Consider the following 21,893-nt stretch of genomic DNA (forward strand, 5'->3'; position numbering starts at 1 on the left):
AATTTGTTGGTAATAAAACTGCTGAAATCCAACAGAAATGTTTATTTATAAACGAGCTATCAAGAAAGGCCATCTCACATTCCCTTCCCCTATTTATATCTTGTTTTTATGATGCTCTAATCAATTAACGACCGTACATCAATCTATTTAATACGTGTTACTACATATTTCAACACGTAATCTAACAATAAACAAATAATAATTGAAATATAAACACGAGAAGGCTCGACGAATGTTTATTTTGCGGGATGTAAAATAGGTGCTCCCCTGCCGCTGTTTATTGGTTCACCGTGTGTATTGCTTAATAAAAAGGTTCTTGACGTTTAAATTAATATCGTTGAGTAGCGTAGTGGCGCCTAAATGTTGCAAAACAACTCGTACGAAACCACAACAGCGGTTTTTAAAAGTTTGTTGTCAGCTTTACTGAATTATAATCCGCCATAACTTAATGTTCCTGTCCCACGCGAGCTATTGTTCCTTATCGATTGTTATAATAATAATTAAGTAATAATATTAGTTTTTTTAGAAGAAAGAAGTAGGAACAGTCCTCATTTTAACAGAATTTTTAACGTTGATATTACGTGTACATTTAGAAGCGGCTTTAGCACGATTGATCACATACATACACTATACACTTAGAGAAACTTCAACGAACTTCCACTAGCCATACCCTTTATAGACTTTGAGAAGGCTTTTGACTCGATATATTCTAAGACAATAATAGAAGCCCTAGCGAAACAAGGTATAGAAACTCTCGCAAATATATACAAAGAAGCCAAAGCAAGAGTAATGATATATAAAACAAACCCAGAGTTCCCAACTGGCAAAGAAGTACGACAGGGAGACGCGATATCCCCAAAGCTGTTTACAGCAATATTAGAAGAAATCTTCCGTCAACTGGATTGGGTCAACAAAGAATTAAAAATGGATGGGGAATATCTTAACCATCTAAGATTCGTTGGCGACATAGTCTTAATTGCCAATAGTCCCGAAGATCTACAAGCACAAATTAATAAACTAAATACAGCCAGCAATAAAGTGGGTCTCAAAATAAATTTAGCAAAAACTAAAGTAATGTACAACAAACTAGTGGAAAGAATAGACATTCTAGTAAATAACACAACACTGAAAATAGTAGAAGAATATAAACATATTTAGGACAACTACATAATACACAGCTCAGGATCAGAAAATAAACGCTTTAAACATTTTTGAGTATTTTTTCAATGATGGCGGTAGTAATTTCTAAAGATTTTTTTAACTTATGAAGAATCTGACTTTGACAAGAGAAAGTGCTGTCTTTCCTTGTTTGCGGTTGTTCTTAGCAATCGCTAGCAACGCCCTGAAACAGACGCGATTCAAAACAATTACAAGTTTCGGCAAGAAACCGAATATTCCAATTTAAATTTATTTCCCTATTTATCAATTTTTTTCCCTCAAATCAAATCTAAGCTATAATTTATATTTTGAAGTATTAATTGAATTCGGTTGACATTCGTCTATGGGAGCTACAATGGTATGTATTTTTTAAATGAATAAACCACCGGAGAATTAAATATTCGAGAACGCAGATATCGATTGGATAGTGGATGGTTTTGGACACAGAGCACCAAAATGCATCTATTTTAACTTTTTAAGTATTACCAGCTTTTACTTGCTGTATACCGGGTGTTTTTCAATAGTGGCTCACCTCTATATTTTTTTATTTTTTCAGGAAAAAACAAGATTTGGTGTATAAGTATATGACATAAATCAGGATTGATTGACGTATTCACTCATTTTCTGTTACTTTCTGTTTCACCGGAAATAACTACAACTCTTGATTTTTAAATAGTACCCTTGGTATTTTTTTACTTCATTCGATAGAAAATGAAGTCTGCATGTCCATTTTTGACATTTTCACTAAAAAAATTATACTTTAAATGTCAATCTGGCGTGAGTGGACAATTAGGCCATATCGAGTCTAATTGTCCACATTTATTGTAAATTGTAAAGGCTGCTTCATTAAAAATTGGTAGTGTTAACACTGCCATGGCACTCTATATAGATTGAAACTTAAAATATTAATTCTTTTAAGCGAAGATGTTAAAAGTTTGCAGATTAGGTTAGGTTAGGCCAACTATTCAGATTCAGAATGTAAATTTTCTTCCAAATTAAGTAAAAAAAATATCGAGGGTACAATATGAAAATTAAAAGTTGTAGTCTTTTTCGGTAAAAAAGGAAGTGAACTAAACTGTGACCGGCCGTAGGGCAAGCAACATGGGGCAGGGCAAGCAATAGTGTATCGATCTGCGGTGCGAAAGATGCGATGGTACTGGGTTCGATCCTCAGCCAGTACGGTCGCTTTATTTATTTAAATAAAAATATTGATTTATCTAAATAGAGCAACCAGCGAGCCGCCATCTCAAGGAAGGCAATGGCAAACCACCTTGAGTATATTTGCCTTGTACAGCCTCTCAAATACCTAGTGCCGTTCGGATTCGGCGACAAACTGTAGGTCCTGTGTAACACTGATGACACATCACAAGTACATGCGAGAGGTAGCCGACGCTCTGTATAGAGTATGGCACTGTAAGAAGTAAGAAAAACTAAACTAATTAAACACCCCAGTCAATCCTGATTTATGTCATAAACACACCAAATCTCTTATTTATCTAAAAAATAAAAAAGATATAGGGGTTAACCACTTTTGAGAAACACCCGTTATATTGGGGTAGAATTATAAATTGCCCACCTTTAATAAAGCTTCCAGGAATAGAAAAACAAATAAAAAATAAATTAAACTCACCGACATCCCCTGGACAGGTCTTGCAACAACGGCCGGGCATCAATACTGGCTCGTCACAGGTCGGGACAGGACATTTCTCTTTTATGCTGTAACACTGGACCCTGCCCACTATCCTCCGCTTTTTCTGGAACTGGAATGAAATATTTATTAGTCTAGGCGACCCTTTTTCAGGATTAAGGATTTATTTAACAAGTCCCGCTTTTTTATTATTTCAGCAATGTAGGTAGGTAATGAATTCAGGAACGTAGGTAATGAATTTTCTAGACACTAAATTTAAACTTGTACTGGGAAATTAAAGATTGGGCATCGAAAGAAACAATTTTCTAAACTTTAATTTATTGACTGAATTAATACATATTAATACTTTCCCATTGCTATTCTAGGCAATAGCAATGGGCAGGGGTGGATGGGCCATATGGGAAAACGGGAAAATTCCCGGTGGGCCGGTCCCGATCAGAGCTCAAAAAGATTGGATTAGCAAATTAAATGGTTAATCTTCTAACTAAAGTGACGTAAGATCATTAGTGATCCATAACTAACTAATCAATTTGCATCAGTATAATCGTCAGTTCCTTTTAAACATAAACACCAATTTGTAAAATAACTATTGTAAAATTTCTTTCTCTGGGACACTTATAATTTTAATAATCATCTGTTCTTTGTTCGGTTTGAAAATTTTTATTATACAAGATGAGTCTATAAGTGCAAATATTTTCAGGGCTGGTAGATCTCAATAAAATCATCTCATCTCAGTTTCAAATAAGTCCAATCGAGTTATTAAGTCTGGAAATTTAAAAATAGATTTATTTTTAAAAAAATTGAGCCACCCCAATTTTTCGGCATTTGCATCTCTTTTAGTACTGTAATATCAGAGATTAAGAAACTATACCGTGGGAAAATTTGCGGTGAACAGGAAGTTCTAAAAAGTTTTCTAAAATATACAGGAAAGTTTAAAAGAAAATGCTCGATTTTTAACATCTTTTTTTTACAAAAAAAAACTCTTAGACGTGTTCCTGGGGTGGAAATATACCACCCCTGAAAATATTTGCACTTATTTAAGACTCACCCTGTATAGTTTTACCCACTATTCTTTTATTAATAACTAATAAATATGACTGACTGGCAGCAAAAAAAAGAATGAATAGCATTAGGTAAATTTAAATAGTCTCGATCTAAATGTATACTAAGAATACGGTAGCGTAGATTGACAACTGAGGGGGGTTTCGGTGCATTATTTTTCGGGCTCCCCTTTGTAAAAAGGTAGACGAATTTGACGCGAACTCTGCGGTTGACGGAGAAAAAATATCTATGCTTGGCTTGAATTGGCGACGGACTAAAAGCCAAGTCTGAGATCTAAAAGCTAAGTCTAAATTGTTGTTTAAAATGTTGCTAAAATGAATTTGCTAAAAAATTACTGAGACAGCAGAGAAGAGTTAAATAAGGTTTAAACTAGATTAGATAATAAAATATTAATATGTCTCGAAAATCCAAATGTTCTTATTATGGACTGTAACATAGCATTACATCAGAACACATTTATATCCACTGCCTAGGTATTGCCTAGGGTTTTTTCGTTTGATTCATGGCATTATCATACAAGATGCCAAATGTAGAAAAGTACAGAGGAAAAGTTTCGTGATAAGAACTATACAATAACCTAAAAAAAAATAACCTAACCTGCAGTTTTAATGGCCACCGCGGTTCATTCAGTTAAAAACACGTGTACACGAGGAGGTTGCTGCTGTAGCAGAAAAGAGAGAATTTCTTTTTACAATGTGTAAGAAAGTATATACCCGAAAAGCTAAAAGTAATGTATTTCACAGAGGATTGGGTCAGCTCAGGTCAGCTGAACTGAATGAATCAGGAAGTCTTAAAGTTTCTCAAAATCGTGACTCAAAATCGTAGCCTATTCAAGATCAAATTACCGTTATCGATAATGGAAATAAAGCAGTAGAACCCTGTAAAACTGAGCCATTTTGTAGTAAAAATTCAGATGTCCGACCCAATATTGGTCTTTACGAAAATTTTGATCATTACAATGTTTTTTTTAAATCGGAGGCAAGAGCTTTTTCGCACGAACGAAAAACACTGTTACTTATATATTAATAAATAAAATATATGTTTCTTCGTTATGGTCATTTTGTTTTTGTGGATTTGGGCCGGTTGCCTGTTTTGCCCGGGCCGGTTTCCACTTCCCCATCGACCCCTGGCAATGGGTATATGGGCAATAATATTTTTTTCATTTTATACCTACTCTGAAAAAACAGTTGGTAGACACCTCAAAAAATTCTTTCCAAGTATGAGCTCTTAACTTTAATAGGATAAGATAATTTGAATATATATTCATCGTCACAGTTTTGATTATTACTTCGAACAAAAAAGAATAAAAATTGTGATTTTCTTTTTTGTTCGACTTTTTTTTCGACTTTTTTTTTTCTTTCGACTTTGTTTTTCTTTTTTTTTAACGAAACTTCAGTAGAGTTGAGGAAATATACTGGGTAGGCACGCAGATCTCCATGGAAATGATCGTAAGTCGGCAGGCTGGATATGAATAGGTTGTGATTATAATAAAATAAACTGTGTGTACACTATGTGCGCATATTTGATGTGAAACTTCTTACTAACAACTATCAAACTGAAGGATTTGAAGGATATATATTTTTTACGAATGTTTTTTTATAAACTTAAATAAAATAGAGTTAATATAAAACCGTATATTCTAGCTTTATAATTCTATAATGTTTTTTAATTTTTATTAAAAAAAACGATAATTCTATTACTCGGTCCGATAGCCTCTGGCAGCTGTGACCATTAAACCAAAATACTAGTTGATCTATATCTCTGACTACTACTAACTGCTAGTAACCAACAATTTGTTTTGTGTGGTCTGTGGTCTGTTTTTGTTTAAATATTTTGTTCATTATTCATGTTGGGAATTTATTTTTAAATTAATGTTAATTGTTAGGCAAACTCATAGAATATATATTTCTTTTGCATAATCAAAATTGTCACTCTCAATTTTACATGATCAAATTGTCTCTCTAAATCGCTGTCTTTTTTAGACAGATGTCAGTTGTCTTGTCATTATTCATTTCACTATTCGAATTCTCAGAATGTTTCATCTCAATATTAATAAAATTTTAATAATTTTAATCAAAATCACAAATGTTTATCTCCATCCTTTACCAGAAATTACCGTTCAATTAAAAAAAACTAAAAAAAAAAAAAAACAATTTCAATTATTTATAAAAAACAAAAAAAAAAATTTATTAAATTATACGACTATTCTCGTTGACTATTGATTTGAAATACAGGAATTATGACAGTGTCCTCCAATGAAAATGGGAGTTACTAACCTCTAAATTCTAATTCATTCTGAGCTGGCAAATGAGCTAGATGCTTTACCTAGACCGTTATTCACAGGGCTACAAACTATCGAATGAAAATATTGCATGAAAATTTTTACTTCCTAGTACACAAGGTTGATACAATATCAAGTTTACTATAGTGGATTATCTTAGCCGCGTATGGCACAAATCGTTACCCAGTGTTGCCACAAGCTTATATTTTCATCGGGGAAGATTATCAGGAGATACGGGGTTAAATTGTTTTATAAAGGGATAGATCTATCCCGAATGGGGTAGCTATGGCAACACTGCCGCTATCACTTATTCTTTCGCTAGCTCGCACATGGCTCGTGCCTCACGGCCGTCTCGCTGCCGTCATCAAGCCGGTTTCACAACTTGAATTCTTACTCCCAACGCGCGTAAAAAGTTCTACTTCAATAAATTTATAATTATAACTGCCTAATATATAGATAATGAAAAACCAGAACCATATTATATTTCTTACTGTAGCCCGCATTCAATCAGAACATCAAATATTGCAGCAGAAAAGTTTAACCGCGTTAAATTTATCCGTCTTTCTCAAAAAGCATGATTCGAAAAGCCGAGACCTCGTCCAATTTGAAAGTTTTTCTTTTTTCGAAGAAACTGCGCTATAAATCCCTCTTATAAATAGTTAAAACAGATACTCGGCTTTTCTTTTTCCCTCTCCGGGAAAGCTGCACACGCTTTCCATCCCGGACGGCGGCAATTTACGGCAGAGTGTACGCTGGATTTTCCTTAGGATGATACTATTTAGAAAATGTTTCATTCGTAGGTTTCGCCCCAGAGTAAAGTACTCCCGTGCCCGAGAAAACTTTTTCTATCAGATTCTAATGGCGGGCTTCTTTTTGTACTTCAAAAGGGCCCCTTGCTTAGGTTCTACTGGTAGATCTTTTAAAAGAGAATGGCTGCTCTGCATTAATTAAAGATCAAAAGGGGTGCATTATGTTATTCATGTTACAGGAAGATAAAAATAAATTTTTTTACTTCCATAAAGATTTTTTATGTTTTAGGGAAATATAGGCTTAAGGAACACTTTTGTGTAGTAATTAATAGATATTAGAAAATATCCTGCCAAACTAACCAATACGCGTTTGTGGACAATAGATTTGATCATTATTTACTGATTTACAGCTACTGCTCTTCTCACGATTATATCTGGGTCCAGTTACAGCTTCATCAGAACCTCGGCTATTAATGAATAAATAGTGAGTTTTCAATTAGCATAGAAGTTTTTTCCTTTAATTTCAGTAAAGCTTTCAGAACGTGAGAATTAGTGGTAGACATTTTCAATTAGTAGAAGTTGACGAACTTTTTACTTCTCCACTAATTATACTTCAAAATCTGCGAGAAAAGTCATTTTGGTCTTTGATTATCTTCCGTGGTGAGAAATCAAAAAGTTGATTGTTTTATAAGCTAAATATTAGGTTTTCTCTATGAATACAACTCTTTATACAATTGAATACACAAGCTGTTGCCGTGATATTCTATTAATTTTAATTGTGTTTGTTTAGACATTGTGAATGATTGTAAACTAAAAGGTATAAAGTGTAACTGAAAACCACTAATTTATTCAGTAATTGCGAAGTTCTGAATGAAGCTTTACTATAGATAAATGTAGCAACATGTTTAAACATGCTGCCAAATTGAAAATACTCTGTATTAGGGAAAAAATGTGTTGAAGAATGTCTTTTATTTTACCTATTTAAGCTTCATTCTGAACCTCGCAATTAGTGGAATAAATTAGTGGTTTCAATTACACTTTGTACCTTTTAGTTTACAATCATTCACAATGTCTTAAAAACACAATTCAAAACAGAATATCCTAGCAATGCTAATGCTAAGTAAACGTAATTTTAAAACATGAGAAGATAACTACCTACGAACCGCAAGAAAACTTATATTAGCAGTGTCAGGATTTAATTTCCTCAAGATCAAATATAGCAGAGGAAAAGTTAAATAACGCAGCACTGTATCAGAGAACACAGTACCATAAATCCTTCTTGTAAATAGTTAAAACTTATATCCACTTCTCTTTTTCCTCGTTGGAAAAACCACATAAGCTTTCCGTCTCGGCTAGCGGGCAATTCACTCTAGAATGTAAGTTGGATTTTTCTTATTTTCCTTGGGATAGTATAAATTTTTCATCTGGTAGTTTTGCAAGGGAAGGAAAATGGACGACTCACTGAGAAAAGTTTCTATAGAAGATTTTATGGTCAAAAGAACAACTACTTTTGTGATAAAAGAACAACTACTTTTTTTCGGTTTTTTTGGCTTGCAAATAAAGGTCGCAGAAAAGTTATATTATGGTAAATGTCATTTCTATGCCAAATTGGTGCCGTTTTTTTGATATGGAAGATAGGAGTAAAGGTGAATTGTTTAATGATCAATTAATAAATGCCACTGTAATAGCTGGAACCAAATAAACATTTCTTGAAAATAATTCCGGGTTTATCGCCACTGGAAAAAAACTAAAAATAAAAACAGGTATTTTTGTACTTGATCTCGGACTAGTTATTAGAAATAATAATAATTGCCTGGAATTTGATATCTATAGAAAAAATACCTCTACATGCAGAGATATTCCTAATGAGTCTTATCATAGTGCTGAACATAAAATAGCTAGTTTAAATTTCTTAGTTCATAGATTACTTAGTTTTCCACTTAAACAGTGAAAGATATGAAATAGAAAGAAATTACATTAAGAATGTAGCTGAGTGTAATGGATATTCTCCTTCATTAGTTGATAAAATAATCAGAAAATGTAGGTATAAGTTTGCGATTTCTGCAAATTCGACTTTTCAAGTGTGGAGAAACATACGCCAAAAAAATATATTTCAATACCGTTTGATAGTTAGTTAAGTTATCCCGTGGTTTAATAAACTTGTTTATAGTGCTAATAATAAATTACAACAATTATTAGGTACTTAATCCTGAAGATAAAACACCTCTTTTCAGGAAAGATCGGTTATTTATAAAACTTCATGTAAAGATTGTAATCAGAAATATGCAAACTAGAAGATCAATATTAACTAGATTTAAAGAAAATATGGCTCAGATAAGATATGGTAGACCGGATAAATCTTGCGTTGCTCAACATATTGTTGATAAAGATCATTAGATCATTGTATAGATACTAATAATTTAAAATTAATTAAACAAGTCTCAAATTATTACAGGCAATTAAAATTAAAAGAGTTTAGAAATGCATACGGTCTCTTTAAATCTGCGCATTTTCCAATGGGGTTCTTTGTGGATAACCCATTTATGTTGTGTACTGACCACATCTGCAATGTCCGACTTCATCGTTTCACCTCTTGCGTATGTTTTTGTGTTTGTCAAGTCGCAATATGTAGAGGACGTTTAGTCTCTCTAATATAAGACTCACCCCACTCGCAAGGTACCTGGTAGATGCACTCTTTTCCTTGGTTTGATGATTCAGGTTTTTTTGTTAAGACACTTCTTAGAGTAGTCCCAGACTTAAAAACAGTGTTAATTTTATATTGCTTAGCTATTCGCCTGATCTTCTCCGATGTTCGTTTCTCATATGGGATCGTCAAGAGAGAGAGAGAGAGAGAGAGAGCATCCTCCTCAGACTGGCGTACCAATGAGTCGGACCTGCAATTAGATATAATATTGTCTAGGGATTTTGAAAAATAACCGTTCTGAATTCAGAGATTCTTGGTCACTGCATATAGTGATTGCTCTATGACATAGTGTTTAACTATTTATCTTTTTTTTTGGTTGTTTTAGAATGGTTCGACTGAGAAATTAAATATTGTTCCGTATGTGTGGGTTTTCTATATACAGCAGTTCTAATGGATCCATCGGTTCTATATACTGACAAGAACATCCAGAAACGGTAGACAGAAGTTTTTCTCTTCCTCAGTCGTTTGGTAGATTTAGTAAAGTGTTTTGGTGTATTGTGGTGAATTAGTGTTTTATTTTGCTGTTGTAACACCAAAGGTTTCAACCGCAACTAAATGTTAGCATCATTAGCAGATTATTAAAACATTTTAATAATCTCCTGAAGTGCGCCCAGTGCAAAAGTAAAGTGTTTTGCATTTACAAATCAACAGTTTCAACAAAATCTATTTAATAAATATTGTACCGCCACTGAAACGTCCGGCGACAAATTAACATTTCTCACCTTTTTTCTTACGTATTGGACATATTGCGCGAAAAATAATCGAAAAGCGACTCGTCCTAGTAGACGAGAGTCGCGATACCGAGCCAGATGCATTCCTGTACGTTGTGTAAGGCTAGCGTAGAATTTTTAAAATAGGTTAATGAATAATTCAGATGAATATTTTCACATAAAACTAACAAATACGGTGTTGGTACTCTTTTGTAGCGTAATTAAAAATCGCGACCGAAAGACAGGTTTACCTTGCCGGTACGCGCCGATATCCGATGATCGTTTCTTGCTTTTTTTCCTTTTCTGGTTCTTTTCATGCATTTTGTAAATTCGCGACTGGCTTTTTGTGTTTCGCTCGCTAATCTGTCACAATCGTTTGATGCACATAGGCGCAGTCAGAGGTGTACGGTAAAATAAAATAATTAGTGTTTTCTTATTTAGAACCAAACTAACATTTTGGATTTATTTGTATTACTTATTATATATTTATAATTATTATTATACAGGATGCTACAAATTCGAGGTACGAGCACTGGTATCTCGGAAACCGTAATAGATACGAAGATGGTTAAATTGGGGCAAAGTTGCTCCTTGGGATGTTCACCAAGATGCCATCAAAAAAGTTTTAAAAATTTCAAGGATTGTTGAGTTTTTTTGGAAAAAACAGATTTTTTTGAAAATCAGTTTTATTTTTTCCTGTCGTTCCTTTTTAGAAAATCAAAAAACTAATTGCACATTCTCTCTAGCCACTTTATTAGGGCTATCTGACAGTATTTTTAGATTTTTAAATTAGCTGATAATTTGTAAGCCAACTTAATTTTTTCAAATACGGACCTGGATTTTTTATTTCCGGTTTTGAAAGAACTCGGTCTCCTGAGTACAATGATATGCTACACTTACTTTTGAACAATCAAACCAAATCAAAGCAGTATCTAGAATATACAGGGTGTTCCCTAATGACATGCTAATATTTAAGGGGGTGATTCTTGGTCCTATTCTAAGAGAAAAACTTCATATGAATGTATGTCCTAAACATTAATTTTTGAGATACCAGTGTGGTGACTTAATTTATGAGATACAGTATGGTAAAACTTTCTAAAAAAACTTTTTTTCACAATAACTCTGATTTTATTAAAGATATATTTATGAAATTTCAACCAGTGCCGTCCATACGGGTTTTACATTAAATATTTTTGGAGAAAAAAGTAGTACACCGCTGACTTCTCTTAAAATCAAAATTATCTTCGAAATCTCCATTCATTTCTAAACATTTTTTATCTCTTGATTTTTTTTCGTCCGTGAATAGTTTTTGCTTAAAAAAATTAAAATCAGATCATTTAAAAAATCATTTTAGAGTCAAATCGCTGAAAATCTGATGTGGTGTCTGTTGTGTGGAAATCATTTCTGCATCGGCTGGAAGGAAATTATAAAATAAAACATTTTTTTTTAATCAAAATATTCATTTTGATGCATGGAAGACGTGGATTAAATATACTAACATTAGAGATATTTTGAATAAAAATAGAAAATTTTACCAGCCTGTATATGGAAAGTTAAGATGTTTAGGACATATATTCATATGAAGTTTTTTTCTTAGAATAGGTCCAAGAATCACCTCCTTAGATATTAGCATGTCATTAAGGAACACCCTGTATACAGGAAGTTCCAATATTCCGTGGACATAAGAACAAGTACATACGTATTGTTTGAATCAAAATAATTTGCATATAATTTAATTTTATTATATTAAAAGTGCTCCGTTTGTCCATTAGAACTAAAAATAAACGATAATGAATTTAAAAATTTATTATTTTCTAAGCTTCTTGTGTGCACTAACATAAAATTTCATATTTTCGCCAACTAGGTTATTAGGGCATAATAGATTTTATTCGCCTCCATAGGCTTGATGTGACAAAAACATTTTTTAGAAGTCAGCTTCGTAAAACTATTTTTTCTCCCCAAAAAGTATGCGCGGTGGCTTTACTTCACAAGAAAAAAAAAGTAGTAAATACTAGAACCATTCTACGAAAAAAAATCGGTCGTCGGTTGAGTTGGAAAATATTTATACTAAAATTTATGGAGGGGTGTTTTTTCTTGATTTGTGAAAATCAAATTGTTAAAGCACTTAGCAAAACATAGACACCCAAAATCTCATTCAAATCGGCATAACGGTTCTTAAAATACCTAAAAAATGTGTTTATTTTTTAAAGTTTGATTCCCTCTAATGGACAAACGAAGCATTTTTTGTATATAGAAGTAAAATGTGTCCAATAAACTTATTCAGATCCAAAAAATACGTAGTGAACTAACAATGTCCACGGAATATTGTGCCGCCCTGTATATTGGTTATGCTGCTTATCGAACGAAGAAAATTTATTATAGCCTGATTTACGCTTTCCACACTGTATATCCTCCTACTGCGCGTCCGCGATTGACCGAGACAGCGGCGGCTTGCATAAAAGTCGCAAAATGGGTTACGTAGGTGGCGCCACAACGAAAACAGATGCCGGTAGATCACAGCCCAATCACATCGACGTAGCCTATGAAACAGATGCCGGTCAAAGACCTCGATGACCTCTACCTTTACGCCCCCATCGCATATATCTTCACTATGTTCGAGGTCTTACCTTTTTCCTATACATACACGCCAAAGTGATATCGGAACTAGTTACCAATTCATATGAAATTTCAGAACAAAAATTGTATTTTGAATAGTTTTTACTTTAATTTGCTGCATAAACAATGTTTTGAAGACGTATCTATTTTATATGTATATTTGTATTTTATTTATTATTAATTTACGCAATTCTACAATAAAAGGATCACTGCGTCCGAAATTTAAAGAGGGGTTGTGGTAGTTGGCAATATTGTGTTAGACGATTTTTGGATTAGTGATTGGTACTGATACTAAAACAAATTAGAGAAGTCAGGCAGGGATGCGACCTAGCTCCTCTCCTATTCAACATATTCATGGCAGCGCTCTCTATTATAGTGGACTGCAAACTGCAGGAAAGAAGAATGGGTGTTAGATACAGGTATGACGGCACGGCGGTCTGTTCAACATAAAAAGACTCAGGGCAAAAACACGTATAAAATTCATCAAAGAACTTCAATACGCTGATGACTGCGCTCTAGTTGCAAAAACGTTACAGCAATTACAGGAAATGCTGAACACGTATCTGGGCATACGAGACTTTGGGCATTAAGCTGAACATCGATAAAACTAAAATCATGTGGACTCCCCCGGAAAATCATAACAGTGCTATTAAAATCGGTGAACTATTATTGGAATAAGTAGCGGAATTCAATTACCTCGGCAGTTTGATTACGGAAAAGGCCAATATCTACTCAGCAGAAATTCAGCACAGAATTAGCAGCGCCTCAAGAGCACTCTGGAAATTAAAGACAGGATTTTCTACAATCATGACTTGAGCACAAAAACGAAACTTGCAGTGTACCGAGCAATAATAATCCCCACCATGTTATATGGAAGCAAAACCTGGGTGCCGTACCGCGGCACACGAACGCATTAAACAAGTTGCAACAGAGACACCTTAGACAGAGAACTGTTAAGAATCAAATGGCACCACCATGTCTCAAACGTATCAGTTCTTGAAAACGCAAACTGCGATAGCGCTGCAGTCATGATTACTAAATCCCGCTTAAGATGGGCTGGCCACGTATGCAGGATGCAAGAAAACCGCCTACCGAAATCTCTCCTTTATGGTGAGCTTAAAAGATACAAGGATATTTTCCATGAAAACTTACAGGGGATAAGTATGCAGCATCAGTCGGAGGAAGTAGCGCACAATAGAACGCAATGAAGGAGAATTGTAAACTCAGTTAACAACGGCAACCAAAAAGTAAAGAGGCAACAAAGTAATAAAATTTTTGAATGTCCGGAGTACGGAAGAAAGACATCACGTATCGGGCTTTTCAGTCACAGAAAAGTGAAAGAAAACGCCTTACTTAACCAGCTTCTGATGCGTGTCAAATACTCGTCAGCGAGTAATGACAGTAAGTAAGGAAGATACTAAAACAAATTGTCGATAGACAAATTTAAAAAAAAAATATGTCAATTCATTCACGTCAATTTTTTGGCCTTTCTTTGTCTTCATTTGACTTTATTTGTAAAATCGACATATTTTTTTAATCAAAAAATTAGAGGAGTAACCATATGGAACACGATTTAGTTTTTGTGTTATATAAGAAAAAGGTATTGTAAATCAAGAATTTAAAAAAATCAATCAAATTGTTTAATTTTTGGTTTGTTCCTGACGCTAACTGTAACTTCCGATAAATATTTGAATTTCTAAAATGTATTACCAATCCAACAAGCAAAACCATAACAGTCAACTATTTCAATCATTATTGATCGCTACGTATGTTTTCTGTTGTAACTCTAAAGATCCCATCTTAAACTGTAGAGAAACAGGTGTTACTATATTTAGACGAAATATAATATTGTGTTGTCGATATATTACAGTGGACTTTTATATGTTTACCGGTTTTTTGATTCAACAACTCATTTCCTGTAAACCGAGATATAAATTATCAATATTGTATAAGACGTTTTTTTTTCTTATAAAATCTATATTTACAAACAAAAATAGTAGTACTCTAGAAAGAGTCAAATTGGCAACCATGTCTGAAAATGTGGAACACAGACAAACGAATTTGGTCAAACGCTTTTCACATAGGGCTAGCCTTATAGGGTCAGATTAATCTTTTTTTTTTATTAATTATAATTTTACAATCTAAAGACTCAACTCCAACTACTGGATATGTTCCAGTTAAACTACAGTCTGAAAATTTAATCTTTTGCAGTTTTTACTTTATTTTGAAAAAGCTCTTTTATTTGATTTCATTAATAGTTTCTTTTCTTTAAAGATTAAAAAGATGAATTTTCGCTTAAATTTTAAGGTTTTCTTAAAGTTTTAATTTTTTAATAATCTATCTCAAAAGTGGCTCACCCCTATAACTTCTCTATTTTTTCAGATAAAAAACGAGATTTGGTATGTTAGTATATGACATAAATTCGGATTGAATGACGTATTCAATTCTTTTCGACCACTTCCTGTTTCACCGGAAATGACTACAAATTTTGATTTTTAAATGGCAACCTCGGTATTTTTTTACTTTATTCAGTAGAAAATGACATTCTGAATAGAATGACATATCATGTATCAACTTTTGATATTTTCGCTTAAAACAAAATTATATTTTAAGTTTCAATCTAGAGTGCCATGGCTGTGCTAAAAACACTAATTTTTAATCAAGGAGCTTTGGAAAAATGGATTTGATCGTCTAATGTTTTTAGTGTCTTGTCTTGGCCGGTTAAAAGATGCCCAAATCGTATTTTTAATCATATGTCAATTTTGTCAAATGAAACGAGGGTGGCTCATTAGCATATTTGGAAAAAACATTTTTTTACAAATAATTTGGTACCACACACTTGGTATTTCGAGTCAAATTGTCGTTATGAATCGAATGTTACAATTTGAAATAAGCCATATTAAGTTAATTCCAAATAAACCATAAGATGTCAAAAGTTGACATATGATATGTCATTCTATTCGGAGTGTCATTTTCTATGGAATAAAGTGATAAAATACCAACAGTGCCATTTAAAAATCAAAAGTTGTAGTCATTTCCGGTGAAACAGGAAGTGACCGAAAACAATTGAATACGTCAATCAATGCTAATTTATATCATATACTAATATACCAAATCTCGATTTTTTATCTGAAAAAATAAAAAAAGTTATAGGGGTGAGTCACTTTTGAGATGCACACGGTATCATTAAGATATTGATTTTCAACTAAAAATTAAAATTCATTTTTTTCCAAAAAAACTTTCCAATTTTATTCCAAGCACCTTTATTCCAAGCACTTTAGTCATTTCGTCAGTTACATATTTTTTAAACTATGATTTGCTTTGCCTAACTATTTGTACCAGTTCCTTTCCAACATTCCGTTTTCGAATGAAATATTCTTTTAGAACAGCCAACCTATAATGTTTCCTATCCTCCAAGAAGCGTTTCGCAATTTTTCTACTAATCTCGAATGGTAACTGGCGTTGTCCACAACAACGACAGAGCTTTCTGCAAGTAATGATATCATTTGGGAAAAGTACTCTTCAAAAACATCAGCCATCATTTCTTCATAAAAATCCTTGGTCGATTTAGATTCAAATTGCAGTAATCCATTCTGTACGAATCCATTATCTTCCCCAATATGCGTTATAATTAGTATGTGTCCTTTCACGGAAAGGATTTCCAAATCAATCAGTCGATACTCCTAAAAACGCCTCACGAAAACTCCCAATGCTATTGTCTTGCCAGATTGTCTTAACAGAATGTCCTTCATCCAGCCATGTTTCGTCTAGGTATAAGATAGATTTTCTTTCCCTGCGATATTTACGAATTTTCCGTTAAATATTGCCTTCTCCAAAAAATTATGTCATCTCTGTCAATGAGTACTGACGGTTGTACTTTTCCCACGCGAAGCTGACTTCCTTTAAAGAATCGACACTTCTATTAGAGTGTGGATATTGAAATATCCACAATCAAAGGCGGGCGGCCACTGCGAGCGAAACTAAACTAAGCCAAGCGAAGATAAGATTTGTAAAAATCAGCTACCATACTTTTAAATGTCTTAGCGGCCACTTGAGCGAAACTAAACTAAAATATATGAACGAAGATTCAAATCGTAGTTTAGTTTCGCTCGTTTTAGTTCGTGACAGGTTCCAGCGAATTTTTCGCAGCGAATAATTCTATGATAGCAGAGACACAATACGTTGACCACTGCGAGCGAAACTGAACTAAGCTAAAAATGTAAAAAGAAACGGTAACTAAACGAAAATAAGTTTCATCGGCCACTGAGAACGATTTTTGCTTAATAGTCAGCTAGGTTAGCTGCGTTTTCGTATTGTGTCTCTGCTATCATAGAATTAATCGCTGCGAAAATTTCGCTGAAACCTGAAAATTTCGCTGAAAACTAAACTACGATTTGAATCTTCGTTCATATATTTTGGTTTAGTTTCGCTCAAGTGGCCGCTGTTGCATTTAAGAGTATGGAATTTTTGCAAATCTTATCATCGCTTGGCTTAGTTTAGTTTCGCTTGCAGTGGCCGCCTGCCTTAATAGAGAAAAAAAGAACATTTTACAAAGCGAAAAAATCTCCAGTTTAAACTAAATATTAGAAGAAAATCTCCAGTTTAAACTAAACTTTAGATTAATCTTAAGATTTACCAGAAGGTATAAACTGGGTCTTATTTGCGTTTCGCTGTGCATTGACTCTTATCTCTTTCATTAAATTAAATTGTTGACTGATCTTTCAGGTTGGCAATTTTGACTCGCGAGACATAATCGGTGCGAATCCGTTTTAGGATCGATTTTATCGCGATTACCATTACTTTATCCATTACTTTTTAAATGACATAATACAGACATAACCGTGTTTTAGTCATCGAGTAAAACGGATCGGATTACTTTCGTAATAAGTTTCGCAAAAGAAAACAGAAAATTAAATTAATTAGTACTTGACGAAATGTTGAAACTGCATTATATTTTTTATTTCTAAACTTTTTTCTTTTTATATGGTTTATATAGGAATGTTGTTATTCTTTTAAACAACCAATGATGCATTTTATTTTAGTAGCAATATTCTGAGAAGATTACATTCATAATCCCATATTTAACATAAACAACATGTCAAATATTGACTCCTATTGATCTTTTGATCGCATTATTCGCCCAATAATAAGTTAATGTTTAAAAAATAATTTAATTTAAAAACCTAGACATAAATGTTCGATCATAAAACTTAATGAACTTTATAATTAAAGGTTATCATCACTTTATGCATTTTAATAGTTGTTACGTCATGAACCTAACAGTGTTTTGTATAATATAACTATTGTAAAAATAGAAAGAGATCATGCAATATTTTTAACAGGATGTTACAAAATATGCATATAATTCATGTTTAGAAATAAATTGTTGTTAAGTATAGCATATCTGTATCCAATTAAAAGGATTGCTGATGAATATTGTACTTTAGTGATGTAGAATGTCATCACTAGGACCTTAAAGATCTATTGTGCCCCCCATTACTTGAGTCATCACACAATCTATAACCAATCATACCTCTGTTGTAGAGGGGACAGGATATTTCCCATCCTCCTCTGACAACAGTTCTTCCTCCGAGGGTACACACCCTTCCACGGCAGGAGTTTGGCCCTCCGTGCCCTTCTTTACAGTCCAGGAGCTTACCTCCGGCTGAGAAACCCGTGAGGTGGAGGCTGGAGGATCTGTCTCCATTTTCTCCACCTCTTTAACGTAGTCTCTCCTTAGACCTGATGCCGGTGTTGTCCCGTATCTATAATAATAGAGGATATGTCCCTCTTTCTCTATTGCCTCCTTGGATTTGAGGTCAATTCCAATTCCATCGAGTTGATGACTCGCCAACTCGATGTCCTTACATTGAAGTTCTGACCACTGAATAAGGCATTCTGACCATGGATAAGGCTCAGCAGGTAGGTGGTGTCTTTCCCCTTGCTTCTCGGCTGAAAGACCGTTATGGCCGCCCTTTTAGGGATGTTTTCTCCCTTCACTGCAATCAGTTCCAGCCCTTGCCAATTTTTAAGCTTAGGTGCGATATCCACCAACCAATTCGCCGATTCTTGAGATACACAATCTATGAGGATCATGCCCACCCGAAAGTGTATCCCCACAAAAAGCAGCTGACCCACATTTTGTAGATCGTTGTGTTGCGATCCGATCGCCACTTATACTTCGTCCTACTTTAGTGATAATAGATTAGTAATAAAGAAATAAGTTTAATTAAAAATATATTCTAGTTCTGAAATCTTGTCTAGATGGTGTCTTAGATGATATAAAATATAATTTACGTGTCTGGAAACACGATGCAAATATACCTAATGCTTTTACCAATGCCTAGTAGATAAGATTCTACGACTATAATCAGTATGAAATAAAATAAGAATTATAACATCAGAAATCAAACCAGACATGCAGATACAACTCAAGAGGTCGCTAAGAACAAATGACAATGAATAGGTAGGCATATAGCGTAACCAAGAACAGTGTAGCGAAACAGTCGGGAGGTCTAGAAGAACTAAACGAAGAGTAGACCTCCGATGGGAGGATATTAATAATAAGGGACTGATAGTTAAAGCACCGTACATATAGGGTGTTTAAATAAGCATAGATCAGAAACATATAGAAAAGGATGAGAGTCCAAAAGTGGATTTATGTAGGAAGTCTAATCGTCGTATGTATCAAACTGATTTGTGTAAATATTAAAGAATACAGACAATAAAGGTCTATTAAAACTATTCAATGACACCCTTGAGACCTTATTTCTTTAATCTTTTATAATCATTTTAAATAGATATCATAATCAGACATGATTTGTCATAGGAAATAAATCCCTCTCGAGAAAAAATATACAGGGTGAGTGTTAAGGAAACTTAATATTTTATATAAAATTATTTTCTTTTATGTAATTTCTTAGATTAAGATTAATTATTTTAATTTCTTTAAATTTTAAATTGCCGCACTTATACCTGCTTCCTGCAACATCAGTGTACGCATGCCCGAACACTAGGAAGTGTGGCACACAGTCTATTAAAAACCGTCGTACGACGAAATTGTCAGCTAACCGGTACGCGTCGAAAGTCTGAACTTAAAGGTTAAATCCCTTCAAAGACGATTTATGTTAGTGTATGTGTGAAAATTAGCGCTGAGAAGATCAAGATCGAGAAAAGGGCCCTCTGAAGCTGTCTGAGACGACCATTAAAGGTAGGAGCAGGTTTCTCATTTCTCTGTGCGGTTTCTCCCAGCTATTAACGTAATTTACATTGATAAAAATAATTTTTTTTTTTTTTAAATTTAAAATTAATACAGTCCACAACTGCATTTCTGCACATTTTTGGTCCTTCGAGCCGGATTTTATTTTATAATTCTTTTTAATATATCAGTTTTCAATTTTGCGAATTAAAATCCATACATTCCACAGATACCAAGCCATATAGTTTTTTGGTTCATTTTTTGTACGAGCGCGCAGCGATACAAATATGCACCAATTTACTTGGTCGGGTAAATTCTGAGCGTCGTATAATTGTACTATCGTATTGTACTGTCACAATTGTACTTAGTACATTTTTTTATGGTTTTCACATTTGTTTTATAAACAATATTTTTTACTGATATTAATTCTTGCAGTTTTATCTGAACTCAATTGTATTATTATTTTAGTTTTAATATTATAATTTCATTTATTCAAAATCAGATATAATATTAAAATATTTTCACTATGTCAGATAAAATTTCTAAGTATGATTTAAAACGAACAACAGCGTTTAACCGTTTAAAAGAAACTTATGACATTGGTGTTGGAATATCTAGTGACAACTCTCAAAATCGATATTTTTAGCTAGAGTAGAGACTATTGACAAGGTGTATGAAGATTTTATGACTTATCACAATCAAATTATTTCTCTCATACCAGACGAAGATTTAAAAAATATGATACTTTACGTATATCAGCTGACAACGCATTCTACGGATCTAAAGCTATAAAATATCAAATTGTAGGTGACAGTTCTTTGACAAATAATTCGACCAATGTTTCCACTCCTAAAATTACTGCAAAATTACCGAAAATTACTCTTCCTATATTTGAAGGCGATTTCAAAAGTTGGTCTGGATATTTTGATCTTTTTAATACTTTAATACATGAAAATTCACAATTGTCAAATGTAGAAAAGTTCCAATATTTACTAACGTCATTGGGTAAAGAACCTCTATCTGTAATTAAAGGACTTCCAGTCACTGAAAATAATTATACAGTTGCTTATACTGCTATTAAAAATCGATATCAAAATAAAAGATTGTTGGCTACTTATCATTATAATGAAATCTGTCAAGCTGGACAGGTCAGAAAAGGAACTTGTACTGAACTTAGAAACCTTTTAAATATTTTTCCGAAAATATTTCTGCGCTACATAGTTTTGCAATTTCCTGTTGCATTAGGTTTTCTCTTATTTAATATGTTATTGCAAAAATTAAATGTTTCTATTAGGACTGATTTTGAAGTTCAAAATACTGTCGAAATTCCGACATATTCAGATTTAACACATTTTTTGGAAAATAAATGTAAAGCCTTAGAGTCAGTTCAGTTTACTACTTCATACAATAATAGACATTATAAGGATAAGAGCAAACAATCGTATCAATCCTCTGTATTTCATCTAATAAAAATCTTCCAGAAATTAAAACTGGTTATCCAGCCTTTATGACAACAAGTAATAACAATGCCACACCATATCAATCTAATAAGGGGGACAAACTGAAATGTGTACTGTGTTCATCTTCACATGCATTATACAGATGTTTTTCCTTTCTTTCAAAAACACCGCAGGACCGGTTAAACTTTGCTAAACAACACAATTTATGTACAAATTGTTTGTTATCTTCCCATTCTGTACGAAAATGCAATTCTTCTTTAAATGTAAAATTTGTGGATCTCCTCATCACACATTATTGCATATAAAG

At 33.4% G+C, this 21,893-nt stretch overlaps 1 protein-coding gene across 1 annotated transcript in view; it reads right to left on the reverse strand.

Moving 5' to 3' along the window:
- Window positions 1-21,893, reverse strand: part of LOC115875349 (dorsal-ventral patterning protein Sog-like) — a gene marked incomplete at its 5' end in the record, with an annotated part of 79,583 nt that overhangs the window by 49,668 nt on the left and 8,022 nt on the right. The window contains one exon of the mRNA XM_030890772.1: window positions 2,789-2,918. Within this exon, the coding sequence (XP_030746632.1) occupies window positions 2,789-2,918 (130 nt within the window). The remainder of the gene's footprint in view (window positions 1-2,788; window positions 2,919-21,893) is intronic.

This window comes from Sitophilus oryzae, unplaced genomic scaffold (assembly GCF_002938485.1).
Source record: "Sitophilus oryzae breed Bouriz unplaced genomic scaffold, Soryzae_2.0 scaffold_1375_pilon_pilon, whole genome shotgun sequence".
Taxonomy (NCBI): domain Eukaryota; kingdom Metazoa; phylum Arthropoda; class Insecta; order Coleoptera; family Curculionidae; genus Sitophilus; species Sitophilus oryzae.